We start from the raw sequence: 19,568 nt of genomic DNA, 5'->3' as shown, positions 1-19,568 counted from the left end.
TGCCTTTTGCACGCCCTTTGGGCTATTCGAGTTCAATCGAATGCCCTTTGGGCTATGCAATGCTCCAGGCACCTTCCAGCGTTTAATGGAGAGGATGTTTGGAGCCCAAAATTGTCAGTCCCTCCTACTGTACCTGGACGACATCATAGTGTTTTCGTCTAACGTCAATGACCACATGACCCGCCTAGACTTAGTGTTGAGCCGACTCCAGAGAGAGGGTTTAAAGGCTAAACTGGAGAAATGTTGTTTCTTTAGGAAAGAGGTCCAGTATCTGGGCCATTTGATCTCCTGTGAAGGCGTGTCTACGGACCCAGCCAAGGTGTCTGCCGTCGCCAACTGGCCCCACCCTACCAATGTCTCGGAGTTGAGATCTTTTCTTGGATTTGCTAGTTACTATAGACGATTTGTTGAGGGATTTTCAAAACTAGCTGCCCCGTTACATCGTCTGGTAGCTGAGCTGGCAGGGACTAAGACAAGGAAGGGCCACGGACCACGGCTAGACGGATCCTGGACCGACTCCTCCGAGCAGAGTTTCCAGGAGTTGAAGAGGAGGTTAGTGAATTCACCCACTCTGGCTTTTGCTAACTTCACTCTCCCCTTCATCCTTGAGGTGGACGCCAGCCATATTGGTCTTGGAGCGGTGCTCTCGCAAGAGCAGGATGGAAAAGTTCGCCCAATTGCCTACGCCAGCCGTAGTCTTAGTCCTCCTGAGAAAAACTATAGTTCCATGAAGCTGGAGTTCCTAGGCATGAAATGGGCAATGACGGAGAAGTTCCGGGAGTATTTGTGGGGCCAACAGTGTACAGTCTGGACAGATAACAACCCTTTGAGCCATCTTGATGCTGCGAAGTTGGGTGCAACTGAGCAGCGATGGGTAGCTGAGTTGTCTGCTTACAACTACACAATTCGCTACCGTTCAGGTCGGTCGAATAAGAATGCAGACTCTCTGTCCAGACAACCCGCTGCAGGGACTGCTCTACCTGTGCCCGTGCAGCAAGCTGCCCAACGAGAGGGGTGTCTTCAGGTAACCCAAGCGGCCATGTCTGTCTTTCCTGCTCGTACCACTGATGACCTAAAGTCTCTGCAAGCAGCAGATCCAACTATCAGTGCCTTCCTCCCATTCTGGCGGGTGCGGAAGTCCCCTACCACTACAGCCCGGGAACGTCTACCTGGACCAACCAAGGTACTATTCCGCCACTGGGATCGCATGGTGGAAACTGCTGGTCTGCTGTACCGCCGGATTCACCGGCCTGACGGAGGTGAGGAGGTTTACCAACTCCTGCTGCCAGGATGCCTAAGGGGTGAAGTTCTTAAACAGCTCCACGATGATCACGGCCATCAGGGCATCGAACGCACCACTGAGCTAGTGCGGCAGAGGTGCTATTGGCCAGGGATGAGGGACGACATCAAACAGTGGTGCCTAGATTGTGTGCGATGTACCCTCGCTAAGGCCGGTCACCTCAAGCCCCATGCACCCATGGGACATCTGATGGCAGCCCGTCCTAACCAGATCCTAGCAGTGGACTTCACCTTTCTGGAGCCTTCCAGAGATGGTAAGGAGCAGGTGTTAATAATAACTGATGTGTTTTCTAAGTTCACACAGGCGGTGCCTACCCGGGACCAGAAGGCGGCGACAGTGGCCAATGTGCTGGTCCGGGAGTGGTTCTTCCGGTACGGGGTCCCTGCTCGCCTCCACTCCGACCAAGGCCGCTGTTTTGAGGGTGCTGTCATCTCTCAGCTGTGCAGCCTCTATGGAATCCAAAAGACCCGGACAACACCCTACCATCCGCAGGGCAATGGACAGTGCGAGCGGTTTAACCGCACAATGCACGACCTGTTGCGCACCCTCTCGGCTGAGCAGAAGAGTCGCTGGCCTGAGTATCTGCCTCAGCTGGTGTTCAGCTACAACACCACCATCCATCAGTCAACTGGTGAGTCTCCACATCTCATTATGTTTGGTCAGGAGCCTCAACTACCTGTTGATTTCCTTTTGGGCAGGGTACCAGAACCAGAAGATGGCAGAGTGAGTGAGTGGGTGCAGGAACATCAGAGACGTCTAACTGTGGCTTTCCATGGGGCTAGAGAACGGTTACAGGCGGCTGCAGCACGGAGGAAGGAACGGCATGACCAAGGAGCGCAGAGTGTTCCATTGGAGGTAGGACAGTTTGTCTTTCTCAGAGACCATGGAGTGAGAGGGCGCACCAAGATCCAAGATGCCTGGAGCCCAACCCTACATCAAGTGGTCCGAGCACCACCTCCTGGTGGTGTGGTATACTCAGTAGCCCCCGTGCATGACCTCAACAGGAGTCGGCAAGTACATCGGACGATGCTGAAGCTTGCTCGTCCACCTCACTGCCCAGAGCCTCCCGGTGTACCCATGGAGCACCCGACAGCAGTCGCTCAAGAGACTGAAGATGATCACACCGGTCAGTGGGTCCTTGTAAGGGCACCCGGAGCCCAGATACCGCCTGCCCATCTTGACCCAGTTGCCCCACCTCCTGAATCGTCTGGTCCGGCCAGCCCCGTGGTGCAAGTCGAACTGCCCGCTCCGGTTCCATTGACCCCTACAGCAGCTAGCCCCGACCACGGCATCCTAGCTCCACGAAAGACCTCCCGGACCAATGCCGGAACACATGGAAATCTCCATCACCTTCCAGTGTCAGTGGTGAGTAGGGCAGACGGGGCTATGAACTCCCAGGTACCTAGTTCTAGTAGTGGGGTAACAGCAGTTTTCAGACCCTGGTGTTAACATGGCGATTTGGTTGTTGTTTTTCTTGTCACACTTTTGTCCGCTTTATTTTATTTCTTTTTCTTTGTATCTGCGGGACGCCGACAAAGAACGGGGGGGTAGAATGTAACCGGCAGAGTAACTGTTGTGTCCTCTTGTGCTCACCGTAGCTCTCCTTCCCTCAGTCACGCCCCCAGTTAGCTTGCCAGTGGCTAGTCACTCATTAGCGGCAAGGGCATTTGGTTTAAAACCGGCACATCGGGTGGACTAGTTAGTGATCCCTCTGCTCGTACGTCCTCCTCACACTGTTCGCTGCGCGGTCGCCTTGGAAAGGTGTTTGACTGTGTACCAGACGCTTCCGGGTAGCATATTGTAGATCTACCGAAGGTCTTGGCTGAAAGACGCCGTGCGAACGCTGTGCGAACGCTCTCACTGTCTCTTGGAAGACTCGTAAGGTTTGCGTACGGGGATGTAACCAGGGAGTCCCATTCCCATTTAGGTTGAGTGTTGTATTCGGAGAGAAAGATTGTCACTGCTGCTTTGCCTCCGGTGAATTTAATGTATGCGTAGCTCTTGCCTCATTTTGTTTTCTTTATTTTGTTATTTTGCTTGCTCATTTGATTCGGCCTAAACATAGGCGTGGCTCATGATTATATTATCTGCCCTCTTCTCTGTGTGTCAGTAATAGGTGTGGTATTGGCTGCCCCAGTAGTCTGCTGTGGTAATGTACGGTGTTAATGCTAACATCTAGTTTTGCTTATTCTTGACCCAACCAGTTAGGCTTAACTACAACACAAGTCTCTCCTTCTCCCTTCCAGAGAAACAGAGTGTTGAAGCTGTTCCGTGGGGCAGGTCGCTGATTCTGAGTCCTCCTCTTCGCGCATTTCACACAGTATTTGTAGTGGTAACGTGCACCTCACTATTTGCAGTGATCACTCTTTGTAGTACCTGTGCCTTTGAGTATGTGCGTGTGTATGTTTGTGTGAATAGGCAACAGCATCAGCAACACGGGTGGTGTGTCGGTCTCACTCCTCTTCCAGGACAGGTAACCTCTCCCTAACAGCTGATTCATTGGAACCATTGATTGCTCGTATTCTCATATATCTGGTGGCAGCCACTACCTCCCTCTTGCTGGCCTAATAGGCCCAATATGCGTATCCCTACGTATACTGAGAAATAAAACTCCATATTGCTTTTTACTGAACTCTTGTTAATAAATATTGTTTATTTTTATATTGAAATACCACGTCTCTGTCATTACTTCAGTATCTGTGTGTGGGAACCCTCTTGTCTAAATTAAGGTGTTGGAGGTCTAGCTTAAGTAAATCTTGGTGTGAGAGTCCCCAGGTGGCGTAGTCGAGCACCCTAGAGTCAAGACCTTTTGTCATATGACTGTGTAGGTCACACATGTAAATATTTTTTTGTTGTTGGGAAGGCTCAATGGAGCACTCAATGCAGGCAGTGTTGGTGTTTGGGCAAGATTGAGGATGACCAGTGAAGCACCGGAATGTGGAAAACAGGATGGAAGCGACAGAAGGCTTGAGTGAAGAGTTGCAGGGAGAAGTGTGTATGTATGTGTGTGTATGTGTGTGTGTGTGTGTGTGTGTGTGTGTGTGTGTGTGTGCGTGTGCGTGTGCGTGTGCGTGTGCGTGTGCGTGTGCGTGTGCGTGTGCGTGTGCGTGTGCGTGTGCGTGCGTGTGTGTGTGTGTCTGCACAAGGTTACCATGAGGTGACCCCTTTTCTTTAACTGATTATCAGTGTTGCAATATAATGGAATGTCAAGCGACTGGAGATATTCCTTGTTCCATTTTCCATCTTTATTTTGTAACTTTTCTCTCCTCTAGTCTCCAGTGCAATGGTCTCCTCCAATTAATTCCCTCACAAATGTGGTATGCACGCTTTTACACATTGTCAAGAAATGACGCCACCGATGTCAGTTTGCAGTCTAAGTGAGCCTAAGCTTTCCATGTGCTCAGCACTCTCAGAGTAGTCCTCTAGATTCAAGGGAAAGTCTAAGGAGACTCCACTCCAAGCATGTCGAACCACTAACATCGACTATCATCTTGGTTATCCAACCCATACCACACACAGAGAGAGAGAGAGATGCACACTGTGCACTGGCAGATCATATGAGAATGCATCGCCACCGCATTCAGGGTCTCCCTTTAAATAGCAAGCACTGCCATGTATTTTCTGCTCGATTCTCCATCAAGAGTCTATCATTACCCTGAAAAGTTCAGCGGGGTCGCAAATCTCCTGGAAATAACGCGCTTTCCCCCATCGCACATTGCTGCGCATTCATAATCGCCATGTGGTTCACCAGTAAACAAAATGACGACCTTAGAGAACAAAGGTAGGCATGTCGGTCTGAGGTCGCATGCAGCGCTTAGCTGAGATCAGACTGAAGACACGACTGCAACTTGGAGGATCTCGTTTGGTCCTGTCTCACAGTAGGCTAAGTCAGGGCCTTGAGCCGTGCCGAGGTCAAGTGCTGTGCGCTCATGCCGCTATGGGAGCATTTCCGGCAGTTTTGCCAAAAAATCATTCCAAACTGGCACGCAAAGTTGCTGACTGAGTGTTTTCCGTTTTCAGACACCGTGTCATTCAAATACATCGGTGCCTCCGTGGGACCCGAGCAGTGGACGACACCTCGCCTGACACTACTGGTCGGCAGCACTGTCTTCATTCCTTGTGGCTGGGTGGGGGGGGGGGGGTGTGAGGGGGGTTGGGGGGGGGGGGGGGGGTGTATTGCGGCACCCGCTCTAATTGCTCTGTTATTCTCTCTCTTTCGAACGAGCCGGAGGCATGAGATGGGGCTGCTTGGGTTTGAGGTCTTGCCCTGCCTGCCACGTTCAGGGTGGGGAGGCTCACACACGGCCAGCGTTTGAGGGCTGAGGGCTGAGGCCTCTGTGCAAGGGCTGGGCTGGGCTGGGCTGGGCAGGGCCGGGTCAGCCTCAGGGTCTGGGTCTGCGGTTGCTGGACGTGCAACACTTGAAGCGCAGCTGGAGGAGCGGAGCGGCATGGCCGTGGAGCTGTCGTCCGTGAGTCCGTATTTTTAACTCAGCCCTGCGGCGAGCAGCGTCGGTTGGATCCTGCTGGGGCCGGTATTCAAACCATCAGCCGCTGACAGGAGCACAGCGTGTCCATCTGTCCCGGTCTGGGGGCAGCGGGGCTTCAGCAGACAGCTGCTGCTGAAAACTCATTATATTTTTATACTGAAAACAGAAAGTACATTCAGAACTCTAGAAGCAGTCTATGTAAACTCTAGTATATAGCGCTAACACAGCAGGAGGTGCCTGATGAACCTTGCAGCTCACAAACAAATACAGCGACTGAACATGCTCTTGAACTCATGAAGACGATGACACAAAGTCACTCTGCAATATGTGCCATGTGTGTGTGGGTGCAATCATAAACTATTGTTTAGAGTGGTCACATTGCTCTTTCCTACACATCCTGTTGCATGCAAACGCATACACACAACTGCTCTGACCACTGACGATGTGCCGTACGGCCTCGTCCTGTGATCTATCATGTCCAGTGTATGACAGATCAATAATGCATAACATCAGTGAAAACCACAGCTCTTAATCAAGTGTTGCAAATTGTTCATCATAATACCATAATAGTCCATATACCAAGATAAAAAAAAAAGCTTATGAGTAGTTGGGATTAAAGGGCCACTGCGCAAAATCCCCGTTTAGCTTCAGGAACAGATTGCAGCATGGCCTTGTGGGCACATGGGCAGACCGCTGGGCACCTCCAAATTGCTGGGGCTGGGGGACCAGGGCCCCCGGTTTTTACAGGCAATCAACAATGTTTATTGTTCAAGGAGGGGACCCGCTTCACCGAGGGAGCCTGAGACAAACAAATAGGCCACAGTCCTTCCTGGGCATAAACAGCCACTATATCCTCTCGCCCCTCAGCCCCACACCCCAAAGGGGAACAAGCGGAAGTTCCTATGGCTGCTGACAGTTGCTTTAAATGATTCAAACGCACTTAGAGCTTAATCTATAATCTATGCATAGTGGTGATACAACTGAGTATACATCTAGTACCGTAAATACTCGAGTGATGGTGATGAAACTATCTAATTGCTGAGCTTAAAGACTTAAAAATAGAAAGATGTTATTCTGTGCAGATATAGTGGCATAGTGGCAGGGCAAAGATAGTGTCTGTGTGCTGGGAAGCAAGCAGCGGTTTGATCTTAAATGCCGTGAACCCACAGTAGTTCACTTGTTTGCTGGGCTATCGCAGTTCACTTCTGTAACAGCCAAATGCAAAAATCAGTCCTTGCTATGATATCCCCTCATTATGCACAAGATAGAGATGAAATAAACATGCTGGTCCCCACATCAATAACCCCCATTGCTTCTACTGAGGCAGATCTGTTATGGGTATAAATGATAGAGGCAGCGTGCCGGTCTGTTGCACGTAGAGGCTTTGCAGTGGGATGTTGGGAGATGGCTCGACAACAAGGCCTGTCAGATGAGAAGATTTGTGTATTTACAAAGAGGCTCCTCTACGCCCCAGCAAATGAAACAAGAAGGAGGAAATGTGAGCGGGGGGCAACGGGATTGAATATTTCATGCAAGCTTAGCACCACAGAGACTAAAACACCCCAACGTATTGGAGCATCCATGTTTCTCTTGAGTGTAATTGACCACCCACCACCCCAAATCTGTGATCTACCCCTCCTCACCCCCACCCCATCCGTGTGTGCTGTGGTGTCTGGTGCCACAAGCTCCAGATGTGGCTAAGCCCCCCCCGCCCCACCAACCCTCTCCCCCCTCGTGCTCTGGAGAAGCTGGAAGGGCTCCAGGCGGCACCAGGGAGAAAGCCAGCCAGCTCCCCGACACACCTCGGCGCCTGCTGCTCGCCACCGGCCTCCTCCCGGCCCCCGGGAACACACACACGTGTGCGGCTTTGTGGGCGAGTCTGATTAGACGCCAACCGAGCTGAGCGCGGCACATACGTCTAAGGCACTAACTCACAAAAAGACACTCTCACTGGTTCATGGCTGCATGCCATGACGAAAAACCCGTGCAGAGAAGATGAATAATGCTGGCAGAGAGTAGTATGTTCTTTGACATGCTTTGCAGAGAGCATCGTAGGGCCAGAACACACAGATATGGTACTTTTATTTTTCAGAAATGAATGGGATCCAGCACCAGGCTTTCTTTTTTTTTTCATCCACAGTAATTTATTGGTCTGGGGAGAAGAAAAAACTAGTTTGTGTTAAATTTAGCAAATCATAAAACTGCAGCCACAATAAGAGAGACTCAGGGTGGGTTTATGGCGTGTTTTCATGAAAGCTGGGGCCTGGTTAAATTTCCCCAGAGTGGCTCAGGGCGAGTGAGTGAGCGTGCCGCTGTGTGTGTGTGTGTGTGTGTGTGTGTGTGTGTGCCTGTGCCTGTGTGTGTATGTGTGTGTGTGTGTGTGTGTGTGTGTGTGCCTGTACCAGTGTGTATGTGTGTGTGTGTGTGTGTGTGTGTGTCTGTGTCTGTGTCTGTGTCTGTGTGTCTGTGTGTGGCTGTGTGTGTGTGTGTTTGTGTGTGTGCATGTGTCACAATGAATTTCTCAGAGTGTGTGGCAAAGCCAGCCAGGAGACAGGCAGGCAGGCAGGCAGGCAGGCAGGCTGCAAGCGTGAAACAGGCCACTTTATTGAAAGCTTCTCTGACAGCCATTATCACAAAGAGATGAGGCAGTGGCGCTGGGCTCGCCGCTGCCATGGAACAAGCCCGCCATTGTTGAGCTCCATTGTGATGCTGTCAAGCCTGGGGAGATTCGCTAATGCTCAGGTGTTCGTCTGGTGGTGGAATGTTTATGGACAAGTGAAATAGTACACCGTCAATTCACAGTCTTGTTTACAGTGCATGGTGGTGGAAGTGGTGGTGGGGTGTGTGTGTGTGTGGGGGCTTATGAACAGACTGATGGACATGATTTAAACTGTCAATAGTGCATGCAAGTATGCAGTTCTTTTGTTTCCCTGCACACATTTTATGTTTGCTCCGAACCTATTTGTTCCTTACGATGGGCAATTCTAATGTAAAGAGTGGCCAACATTATCTATTCACCAACAAGGCATCATAGAGGTCCAGGGGCAACAACTGGATGCACCTCAAGTCTCTGTTAGAGGGATTGCTTCCATACACGTTGGACAAATTTCACTTCTCCTACAAACATTGGCTTTGCATTTTTCCATTTTTGGGACCGAAATGAGTAACACCACGATGACTGCTGAGCATGGCTGACACCGACTAATTATGGGCCCGCCCTGGGGTTTCCATGGGTTCACAAGGTGGTGCATCTGTTTAACACACTATGTCATAGCTCTTAATTGATAGCTTAGCATTTTAGTATAACAGCCTTCCATCTTCTTTTTTAGGGTGTTTAAGAAAACATTCAACTTCACTACATTCGCTATATTCGTCGAAGCCTGACAGAACTCTTCTCAAAGCCAACCTGCTTACAGTTTTAAACCTGTAAAGTAATTATTTCCAGATTTCACTTCTCCCTGGACAGGACAAAAAAGGCTTCTATACTTAACTGGTCTCATGATAAATCATTTGAAGTACCACTATGCTACCATCTGCTACTTTCTAAGGCATGGTTTTTAAAGGTAGCTACATTTGAGTATAATCTTCATGTGAGCGTATACTTCTGGTCTAGTTCTGGGACCTGGGACAGAATACTCTGTGGACACATAAAGGTTTTCACAGCACAACACCACGGCCCATCACCGATAGTAACGCCATAAACCACCAGTTAGCATGTTCCACAGGAGAACACAAAGTACAATGTGTGGCTGTGTGTGACAGGCTCAGCAACAAACACAAAACAAGCCTGCTCACGTGGATAATCACCCCATTTCTCTGTCTCTTCCTCCCTCTCTCTCACTCTATCCCTCGTTCTCCTTTAAGACATGTCTGCATCTCCATCTTTGCTCCGCGGCCACTGTAGCCCGTGGAGCATTTTAACCAGGGCCAGATGGCCATTAGGCCTAATAACACTGCGGTGGAGCGCGCCGCGTCCCACAGGAAAGGAGTGGAGTGTTCCTGGGGCAGTTGCGTCCCCGGGCCGGACGCTGGCAGGCCCGTGGGTGGAGGAAGGAGGAGGAGGAGGGCCACGTGCGCGCCGGGGCCGGGCGGGGGTGGAGAGAAGCAGGGGTGGACTGAGCTGTGCTGGGATGGGATGGGATGGGATGGGATGGGATGGGGTGCGTGCTCGTTGCATGCGCCGGGGAAATGTGACTGAGGCTCTTCCCGTGCTCCGAGAAAGAGAGAGAGATAGAGAGAGGGAGAGGGAAAGAGAGTGAGAGGGAGAAGGGAAGAGAGCGAGAGAGAGAGGGAGAGAGAGAGAGGGGAAGAGAGAGAGGGAGAGAGGGAGGGAGAGAGAGAGAGTGAGAGGGAGAAGGGAAGAGAGCGAGAGAGAGAGAGGGGAAGAGAGAGAGAGAGCAAGGGAGAGGGAGAGAGAGAGTTCCCCACACTGCGGTGACTCAGGGAGCCGAGGAAATGAGAGAGGGAGCGTGGGTGGAAGTGTGGGTGATTTCTTTCCCCTCATCTTTTTTCTTCAACAGAGGAAAATGTTAGGTTTATAAACTCTGAGACATTGACAAATACAAAATGATTTCACAACCCCATGATCAACTTTAGAAAATTGGATGTTACCACCAATCATCTTGAGTAGACTCAATATCTTTTAGGTCACCGCTGTCTCCTATCTCATGATCTCTTGAATATACCTTTGAGTTCAAGCATTCACTTTTATACACATTTATAGGCTTTGAAAAGCATCTTTGGAAAAGTTGGGAGTGGTTAGTTAGACTTGGAGTATAGACAAAGCCTATAAGAAGTTTGATGCACATGATCTAAAATGAGCCATTTGCGTTGGTGATTTGATCAACAAGGTGTACACCGTCACTATTCTTAGAATACTTCCATGTTGCATGACAGTATGCATTTACGAAGGGAATGTGTAAAACCACACATCCACAGACAATCACTCTCTCACCCACTCAAATGTCCATTAGAGCTCAAGCCACCAAACCCCCAAATCAACACCTTATCTTGTCAAAACAAACTTGGTGTCACTGCAATCACCCCACTGTGGCAACCACCTGAAATAACAAGTGCCTTGCTACACTGACCAACCTTGCGGTATCCTGGGGATGGGGGCAGAGTTAGTTAGAGCACCAGCCGTCAGAGAGTGGGAGAGAGAGGGAGGGGGGGCATTGAGAGAGAGGGAGGTGGAGAGAGACAGAGAGATAGAAATGATAGATGGAAAGGAGGAGGAGAGAGATAGAAACAGAGAGAGAGGGGGACATTGAGAGAGAGAGAAAGACAGAAAGATAGAGGGAAAGGTGAAGAGAGATAGAGAGGGGGGGTATTTAAAAGAGAGAGAGAGAGAGAGAGAGAGAGAGAGAGAGAGAGAGAGAGAGAGAGAGAGAGAGAGAGAGAGAGGCAGAGCCACAGTGGCTTCCTCTGGCCGGAGTCCCAGTGCCGGGGAGGCAGATGTGGTGGGCTGCAGCAGCAGCAGCAGCAGTACATCTCTCAGGGCTGGCCAGGCCCGGCACAGGAAACGGTAATAAATGATTCAGATGAAGTGCTCCGAGGAGATGGTCCGCAGCGCGCCAACGGCAGCGCGTCCAAAACAAATAGGCCTGTAAAAATGATTCAGCCGCGGGGAAGGCGGGCGGATGAGCAGGCAGGCAGGCAGGCAGACGGGCGGGCGGGCGGGCGGGCGGGCAGCTGCCGTAGGTGCAGCCGGAGGAGGAAGTGGCCTCAGGGAGGAGGCGTCGGAGGGAAAACATGGGGGCCTGCTGTTCCGACACCCGCAGATCTGTTTGCGATGGCTGTTAACGCCACCAAAAACAGACACCGCCACGGTGTTTTATGAGTTGTGTGACAGAGTACCCCCCTCCCCTCACACACACAACCCACACACTCACTCTCCCAGTGCGCGCACACACACACACACACACTTGCACAAACAGTGTCGCCTTAACCGTCTTCTAGCAACACAAACACCATGCTATTCATCACAAATGTTTTCAGAATATCCATTACATGTCCAAGCAAAGTGCCACTTATGCTGTTGGATGGGATGTGCTTTTCAACCACTGAGATGAAGGCTTTCCCAATACTTTCCCTTTTCCCTATCCTCTAGTCTAGTCGTCCGTCCAAGCCTCTTTTCGAAGTGGTCATCTGTCCACCTAGATCTTTTCTGCATGCGGTCTGGCCAATCAATCACCCTTGGCAAGCACATCCTGGCAAACAGGGTTCACGGTCTGCTACAGTAGTTATCGTCCATGTTGAACTAGTGACCCGGATGCCTTTGACAGATCCTACACCCAAGGTGTCCTCCACATCTGCTTTTCAGATAGAACCTGGCTGCCTGCTGCTGCTGCTCCAGCAGAAAACACAGATTCTGCTGCCCCCTGCTGGACATACGTGCAGATATTTCCACCTACCGGCCAGTACAAATAAGTGTGAGATAAGAACAAGTCTGCTATAAATGAGGAACTCCATAACACTAAAGAGGATGTAGGGTGTAGGCTACAGCAAAATGGGCGTAGCTGAGAGTTAAATGTGGCTGATGTTACACTTTGGACCCACTGATGAAATGACCGAACGTGCCACTAATGTTGCTGTTTGCTGCTTAGTTCACCACTTAGTTGTCATTTATGGTAAACCACTTCTCAAGCGTGAGAAATACACAATCGTTCGTTGAGTCTCGGCTTAAGTCAAACATCTACTGTGAAAAACGTATGTTTAAATGTGCCTTTATTTCTCTCTGAAACATTCATTGTAATAAAGTACAAAATACAGTATGTTTGCACCTATACCCATTTTTGGTTTGTCTACATAAAAACACAGAAAATATAATACACCTGAACACTAAAATAGCAAGACAATGCACAAAAAAGGCTGATTCATTACCAAGGAGACAGAGTACATGATTATTCACTACTATCACAATCCTGCAGTGATATTTATAAAAGCTTTGAATACCTCAACACGGGACAAAGTGAAAAGCTTTTTAGACAGCTGCATATATAATACAACTTCACATTCAGGTACAAGCTTATGACACAAGCTCCTTTGTTTGTGGAATTATCTGGAGATCAGTATTCCACAAATGTACAGTATTCTGATCTCATTTTAGAAGGACAACATGCAATGACAATCTAGACATAACCATTCAGATCAGTGCAAAAACTAGAGCGGTAATAACGGCAGTCATCAAGGACACGTTCTTAAGCAGAATCAGTAGACGTTTGTTCTAGGAGTAGACTGTGCACATCATGAACAGCAGAGTAACAGTCAGTCAGCAGTGCTCTGGATAAGCGACCTAGCCCAGTGTACAGTCCAGTTTCACTCACCTCTGCGAGAGAAAGAAAAAGAAAGAAAGAGAGAAAGAAAGAAAGAAAGAAAGAAAGAAAGAGAGAAAAAAGAGAGAGAGAGAGAGGGGGGGAACTGTCTATCGGACACTCTGGGACATGTGCAGTGGAGTCAGCATCTCCTCAAAGATGGCCCCCTTCACGTTGGAGCCCCGCAGATTAGCCTCCTGAAGGTCACAGCCGGACAGGTCACAGTTCTGTCAGAGGGACGGAGGGAGGAACGTGTGAAAAGCAGAAGAAAAAAAATCAGTCCCCAAAGCCTGCACAGAAAAATCTGCATAATATAAGATACAAGCATAACAGATACACACTTGAAGTTCAGCCTATAATGAATGCATTTTTGCACTATATACTGTATATCTCACGCTGTACAAATGAAGAGACTAATATTTTCTTATTATTACATACTAGTGTTTTATAAACTACCGTAACTTTAACATGCATCGTCAGAGCCAAGTTGCAAAGAACTACACAGAATTGTGAATGTATTGTTCCTTAATTACATAAAACTATCCGACTCTCAGTTTTCATACAAAAACAGTGTTGGCACAGCCATAACCACTCTAAGGTTTTGGACATGGGGGGGGGACAACTGAGGGACCACACACTAAAGCAGACTAATCCAGTCGCATGCAATCCAGATTCCTCTGCTTACCACCAATTTATGGCAAAAACGTTGGTCAGAATTTTGATTAATGACTGTAATTTGACATCAAACCATCTGAGCCTCATATCAACTCCAGATGTGCAAATAACCCATAAAATATGTCTCCAAGATGTGTACATATGGTATCAATGTTTTATGATAATAAAAGTTGGCCATTTACATGCACGCACAGGGATACCTGCCCAACTATTCCGCTTCCTGTTCTCCAATTCTTTTCCGCTCCAAATTCAGATTAAATTCTGATTTGAGTCACTGACCAGTACATAATAACCATTCATGTTTTCTTAAAAGAAGCATTTAAGAGTATTTCAACTCCCAAACCTCAAGGTCTGTCCCTGCAAGTGTGGCCCCTCGTAGGTTACAGTTCTTCAGCTTGGCGTTCTTCAGGGTGGCCACCCGGAGATTGATGCCAGTCATCTGACTGCCCTCCATGTCGACTCCTTTCAAGTTGGCACCTGAAAGAACATCAGTTACAGCGTCACCACACATTACCGACCATGTTTGGCATCATAATGTTTTGGAAATATAGGTCAGCTTGCTTTATAAGATTCAGGCTACATGTGAATGAGTTTTACTTCTCTCACACACACACACACCTTCCAAGTTGGCCTTGAGCCCAGCTGGATCCTCAAAATTGCAGCCTTTCAAGGTGGCACCCTCTGCATTGGTGCACAACATCTTCACACCCTGCAAATTGGCACCCTGGAAACGTGCGAAACCAGCCATTAACATTGCTTACAGCCAAAAATAAATAATGCTATCAAATGTCTCAAGAACTCACAGAATGGAAATTCTGCAGAGAACACCTTCTTTGAATATACACCTGTCTGATTCACAGTATGATGATATCTTTGATAAGCATTGTGTCGCCATTAGGTTTCTAAACATTGATCTAGGATATGAGCTTACCTCTAGGTTGGAGTAGGATAGGTCTGCCCTCTCCAGGTTGGAACCACAGAGGTTGGAGTGTGTGAGGTTGCAGCGACTGAGGTTGGCCATCTTGAAATTAATGTAACGCAGATCAAGACGAGAGAGGTCTGCACCACTGAAATTCAAACCCTGAACAAAGAATGGAAGAGTTAAAGGTAATGCTTTTATTACAGTTTAGTAGCGTTTAATCTCCGATGCTTACACAGTATAGGGATGAGCAGTGGAGGGGGATAACTCTTGACAATTGTACAGTTGATCAGCTCCCACAGAGCAAAGTTTGTATGCTTAGAAAGAGATGTCAGATGTGACATTTGGGAAACGTAAGCATGTTTATGGAGCTAAACACAAGGCTATCTTCACTAATGAGCAGCTCCTAAATCTTTCAAACTGATGCAAACTGAAGTTTTTTTGTGTAATTTAAATTCAGTTTTTTATTTTTTTTCCCCCCAAAACTTCAATGTAGTTATAACACTAAAATGTAACAATCCCATTTGCCAGTGAAATTAACTTGTGCCATATTTAGACTCCAAACAAACTAGACTGGGTAATGTTCTTCCCCATCATGTCAATTTCTGTCATAAGTGTATGACAGCATGTCATATGACCGTCAAATGTCTTTGACTAACTCTATGGCTTCATTCACATTACAAGCCACATTCTTCAAATCCTTTTTTTTTTCTTAGATCAGATTTGCCCAATTTGATGGTCCACACTTGCATTTAATTCTAATGAGAATGCATCAATCTTCCAAAACGTCACACACACCCACATTAGTGCAAACACATATGTGTCAACAGCAAAATGATGCTGCATTCCAAACAGGAAGGTTGTCAGAAATGTATACAAACTAAGTTGTTAGATATTAAAAAAAAAATAATTAAAAAGTAGATCATGACGAAAAGAATCTCCATTAAATCAACATCCCAATGCAAATTCTCTGTACCTGACAGCGTAGCTCAGATTTAGTGGGTGTGGCCAACAGGAAGCGCACCAGCTCTTTGCGGGAGATTGGCGAGTGATCATCAGGTGGCTGGGAATTCTGGGAGAATTCACATAGCAGATCAAAATGAGTGCTACTGAGTCAACAAGACATCATGTTCGGGCAGTTTAGGCCTTTTTCTTACCCTTATTAAGCCCTCCAGCTGTTCAGCCAGCTGCTCCATTCCGAAAAAGCGTGCCTCCTCCAACACACCTAATAACAGCCAGTTACAGTCAGTCAAACAGCTACTGTTTGGGGTTTTGTCACAGGGACATATTGAGTGTGGGCACATATCTGCGAACAATACCCAAATAACTGGCACACTTACCCCGGAGATTGATCCCCTCATTGATAATTAACTGGCCGTGTCTGAGGTAGTTGAGGATGGGCTCAAAGTAGTCTGGACTGCGATCAATGAGGTATGCACCTTGGTCATCTTGCTTGTTTCCCCAAACATCTAGCGCGAACAGACATAAAGGACCAAAACCACAGACTCTCGCCTTTAATTATGTTGAGGATCAAAAACAAGCAAAATGGCTTCATTGGAATGCTATGGGCCACTTATGTCTTACCTTTTTCTCGAAACATATGAGCCAACATACTGTCTGGCTCCTTGCTTACCAAAGTGCTCCTGAAACAAAAAAAGAGATATATTCGGTGTTTTCAGTGTGCACTGTGCAGGGTGTTAAATATGAAGTTACTTTGTTACAGTGTTAGTTATGGAATGGAAGGCAAGTGGGTAGGTGTCTGCCTGGGCTCTAACCAGTTAGGCTACTGTTGGCAGTGAAATACCTTTACCTGGTGGTGGTGAAACAACGTCCACCAACATTCAGGGTCAACCAGTCAGTGTGCGCCTGGATGGGGAAATCTCCATGATCCTCAAAATCTTCTTGTGGATCTAGACACAGATGACAGAAGGTCTACTAGGTACACTCTTCAAGTTTCTATTTAAACATGCTTTAAAAACCAAGTTAGGGAAAATACACAAAAGTATAAGTCTCACCAACAAAACTATCTCCCTCTGACACATAAAGGACATCATCATCCCTGAAAAAAAGGATCAATATATGAAAAATGAGGAACACTTTAAAAACTATGTAACCAACAGAGATGGAAGTAGCCGAATACAATGTTACTTCACCTTACTAGGGCTATGTCGTCAATGAGGCCTCCCTTCCCGTTATAAATGTTCGAAGCTTTGATACCAAGTTTGCTGCTTGCTACTGAGAGTAGGTCGACTAAAGTCCCATACACAGCCACAACCTGACAATGAACCATTGAAATGTATCAAAATTAGTATTTCCAGGAAACGTTTCATAATGAAAGCAGCTCTATATCACAACATGATTCTTAATTGGTGAAAGATATGATGAAGACAGCCTGCTGGTGTTTGGCTTCCTCTATTTCCCCTCTTGTATAATAGCATGAGCAAATACTTAACAATAACTTGTTTATAAACATATATTATGTTGAAAACACGAAGACATGTTTATTATGCATGTTTTGATAGCCTGGTGTTAAATGCAACTTCAACGGATTATCTACGGCTAGTTTGTATTTCGAATGAAGAACAGGAAACGGTAAAAATTACACACCTTGCCATTGCTGGAAGTTCCATTTACAAAGAGCGTCACTCTCCGCATCACTTGTGGATTTTCAGTGTTAAATGGGCTACAAGAGTCGGCAGAAGCTGAGACCTTTAACATTAATTAAAGGCGTAGGTTTACCATTCATAACCAGAAATCACCTAATACTAATGTTTTCCAAGAATACCTAGCAAGCTAGCACTATTTGCTACTGGGAGGCCCAGACTATGGTTACCACCCACTCACACCAGCAACTGAACGAAACACAAAAAGGACGTGTTCACAGCGATCACGACTGCGCAGATATTTTCGCCCTCCTAGCTGCTGCTGCTGTTCTGTTCCTAGATAGGCACAGACTCATTCAACTTCATGAAGCGCTGCGCAGCTGGCTGAACGCGATGCATGCTGAATAATAGGCCTAATTAAAAAAAAAAAAGGCTATGGAATCTTATAACATTTTGGGATATACTCAATATACAATACTCTTGTGTAATATAGCCTATTGGAAATAATTCATAATTCATCATTCATAATTCATCATTCATAACAGTGACCTTAGCCTATGAAGAGGTATTAGGCTACATATTGTTACATTGAGGGTAGGCTAGAGGCATTATTGAACATCAGAAGTAGGCTTGCATACCATATACATCACTTTTCAGTAAGGGATGGTGAATTCATGGTTTCTGGGAATAATCTGCGAAACATTTTTCTCAGTGGAAAGGTTCATGTGAATGCCACTTCCTCAGTGTGGGAAAACAGGGAACTTGCTTCAATTGTAGCCCTTGTGAATTTTCATGTAACTTGACACTTGAGAGCAGCATTTCCTTCTTTCACAAGCACCTCGAGGTATATTGTTTTTGCGCAAGTTTCTTTATTTATTATTAATGTGCATGCTTCAATCTTGCAGTGCCTTTCCCACATTCTGATTGCAAAGCAGGTAGTGCTTGTAGTTGGAAGGACATCATTACTGGGGGAATTCTCATTATTCCCAGATGCCAGAATGCAACATGAATCATGATCACAATGCATCAATGCATGCTGGTTAGAAATGTTGTCCAACTTTGGCAGGATGCCACCAGGATGTCACCATATCACATGACCAAGATGTTGAGGGAACAAGTGGCCTGCAGTCAACTTGCTCACCTTTGGTCACACCTATGGAACAACTTCAGTAGCAATTGTCGACTTTTTCTTATTTATAGGGGTGCTCAAGCAATTAATTTCAGCATCCCTGAAAAATAAAATAAAACAGTGTTTCGACTTCTTCGGCAACAAAGAACAAACGCCACAAGATTGGCCATTGTTTTTACTGATACAGGAGGTTATTTACATCCAATTCCGTTATATGCTCTCCAATTGTTGGAAACTAGTGTTCTGCAAATTATCATCATTAAATATTGCAAAAAGCAAATATCATGGCTTGATCCAATTTTTTCAAACATTTATTTATTTAAACATTTACATGAACAATCTTTCATTCTGACTGAAATCATTCTGATTGAACATTTAGGTGCAAGGGTTTACATGATGTGACCTAACAAAAATCTGATTTTTACGTGGGCTGACACACTTAATTGAAACAGCTGTGTGACATGTTATGCACACGTCATGCATTTCATACAGGCATGCAGGAGGATGTTCATTGGTAGCAGAGAGCCTGTTTGGCATGTGCATGTACTACTTGCAGATACAGTATACACATAATTTGTAAGCTACAGCACAGTTGACACCGAAAAATATCAAGTTGGCAATACGTGTCAAGCGATGAAAAGTGTTTTACTCATTTTGTGGGTAATGTTGCACAAAACGGCATATTGAAGAGTATAGGTAGCAAGTTGGGAAAGTGCTTTTGTCTCACCTTGACATGACACCAAGTGAATGAAGTGAATGTTAGGTTTGTAAAGATATTCAGTTACATAAAAAAATGTTATACTTGCTTGTATTAATTGGACTGTGAACACTGCTAACCTGTGCAGGTGAAAGGCAATTCAAAAAAATCTCTCACGCTAGTCACTCAAAAAGGGAAAAAAGTTCTGCTACTAAATAGTTTTCATTCATTATTTTGTTAAGATTTGAGATTAAGCAATTGATTGCAATGTCATAGGTTTCTTAGCATTATGTTTTTTTAAACTCATTTATTTCAACACGCCAACCTACAAATTCAACCGCGTATTGTGATAATCTATGTAAAAGGAGATATACATTTAAGTAAATTCGAGATAATCAATTGGTCTGTCACGCCATTTACAGATGTCTCTTGTCCATGGAAGACA

The 19,568-nt window shown here is 46.6% G+C and overlaps 1 protein-coding gene across 1 annotated transcript; it reads right to left on the bottom strand.

The window, feature by feature from the left end:
- Nucleotides 1–12,496: 12,496 nt before the first annotated feature.
- kctd9b (potassium channel tetramerization domain containing 9b) lies at nt 12,497–17,528 on the bottom strand. The gene is made up of 12 exons (XM_062554678.1): nt 17,302–17,528; nt 16,848–16,969; nt 16,710–16,753; nt 16,505–16,604; nt 16,279–16,337; nt 16,035–16,163; nt 15,852–15,919; nt 15,671–15,766; nt 14,707–14,856; nt 14,394–14,499; nt 14,119–14,252; nt 12,497–13,327 (listed from the first exon to the last, which is right to left on the bottom strand). The coding sequence occupies exons 1-12, from the start codon at nt 17,410–17,412 to the stop codon at nt 13,211–13,213; spliced, it is 1,236 nt and encodes a 411-aa protein (XP_062410662.1). The 5' UTR covers nt 17,413–17,528; the 3' UTR covers nt 12,497–13,210.
- Nucleotides 17,529–19,568: the final 2,040 nt, after the last annotated feature.

The sequence above is a fragment of the Sardina pilchardus genome, chromosome 14 (assembly GCF_963854185.1).
Source record: "Sardina pilchardus chromosome 14, fSarPil1.1, whole genome shotgun sequence".
Taxonomy (NCBI): Eukaryota; Metazoa; Chordata; class Actinopteri; order Clupeiformes; family Clupeidae; genus Sardina; species Sardina pilchardus.
This window is presented reverse-complemented; position numbering and strand designations above follow the sequence as displayed.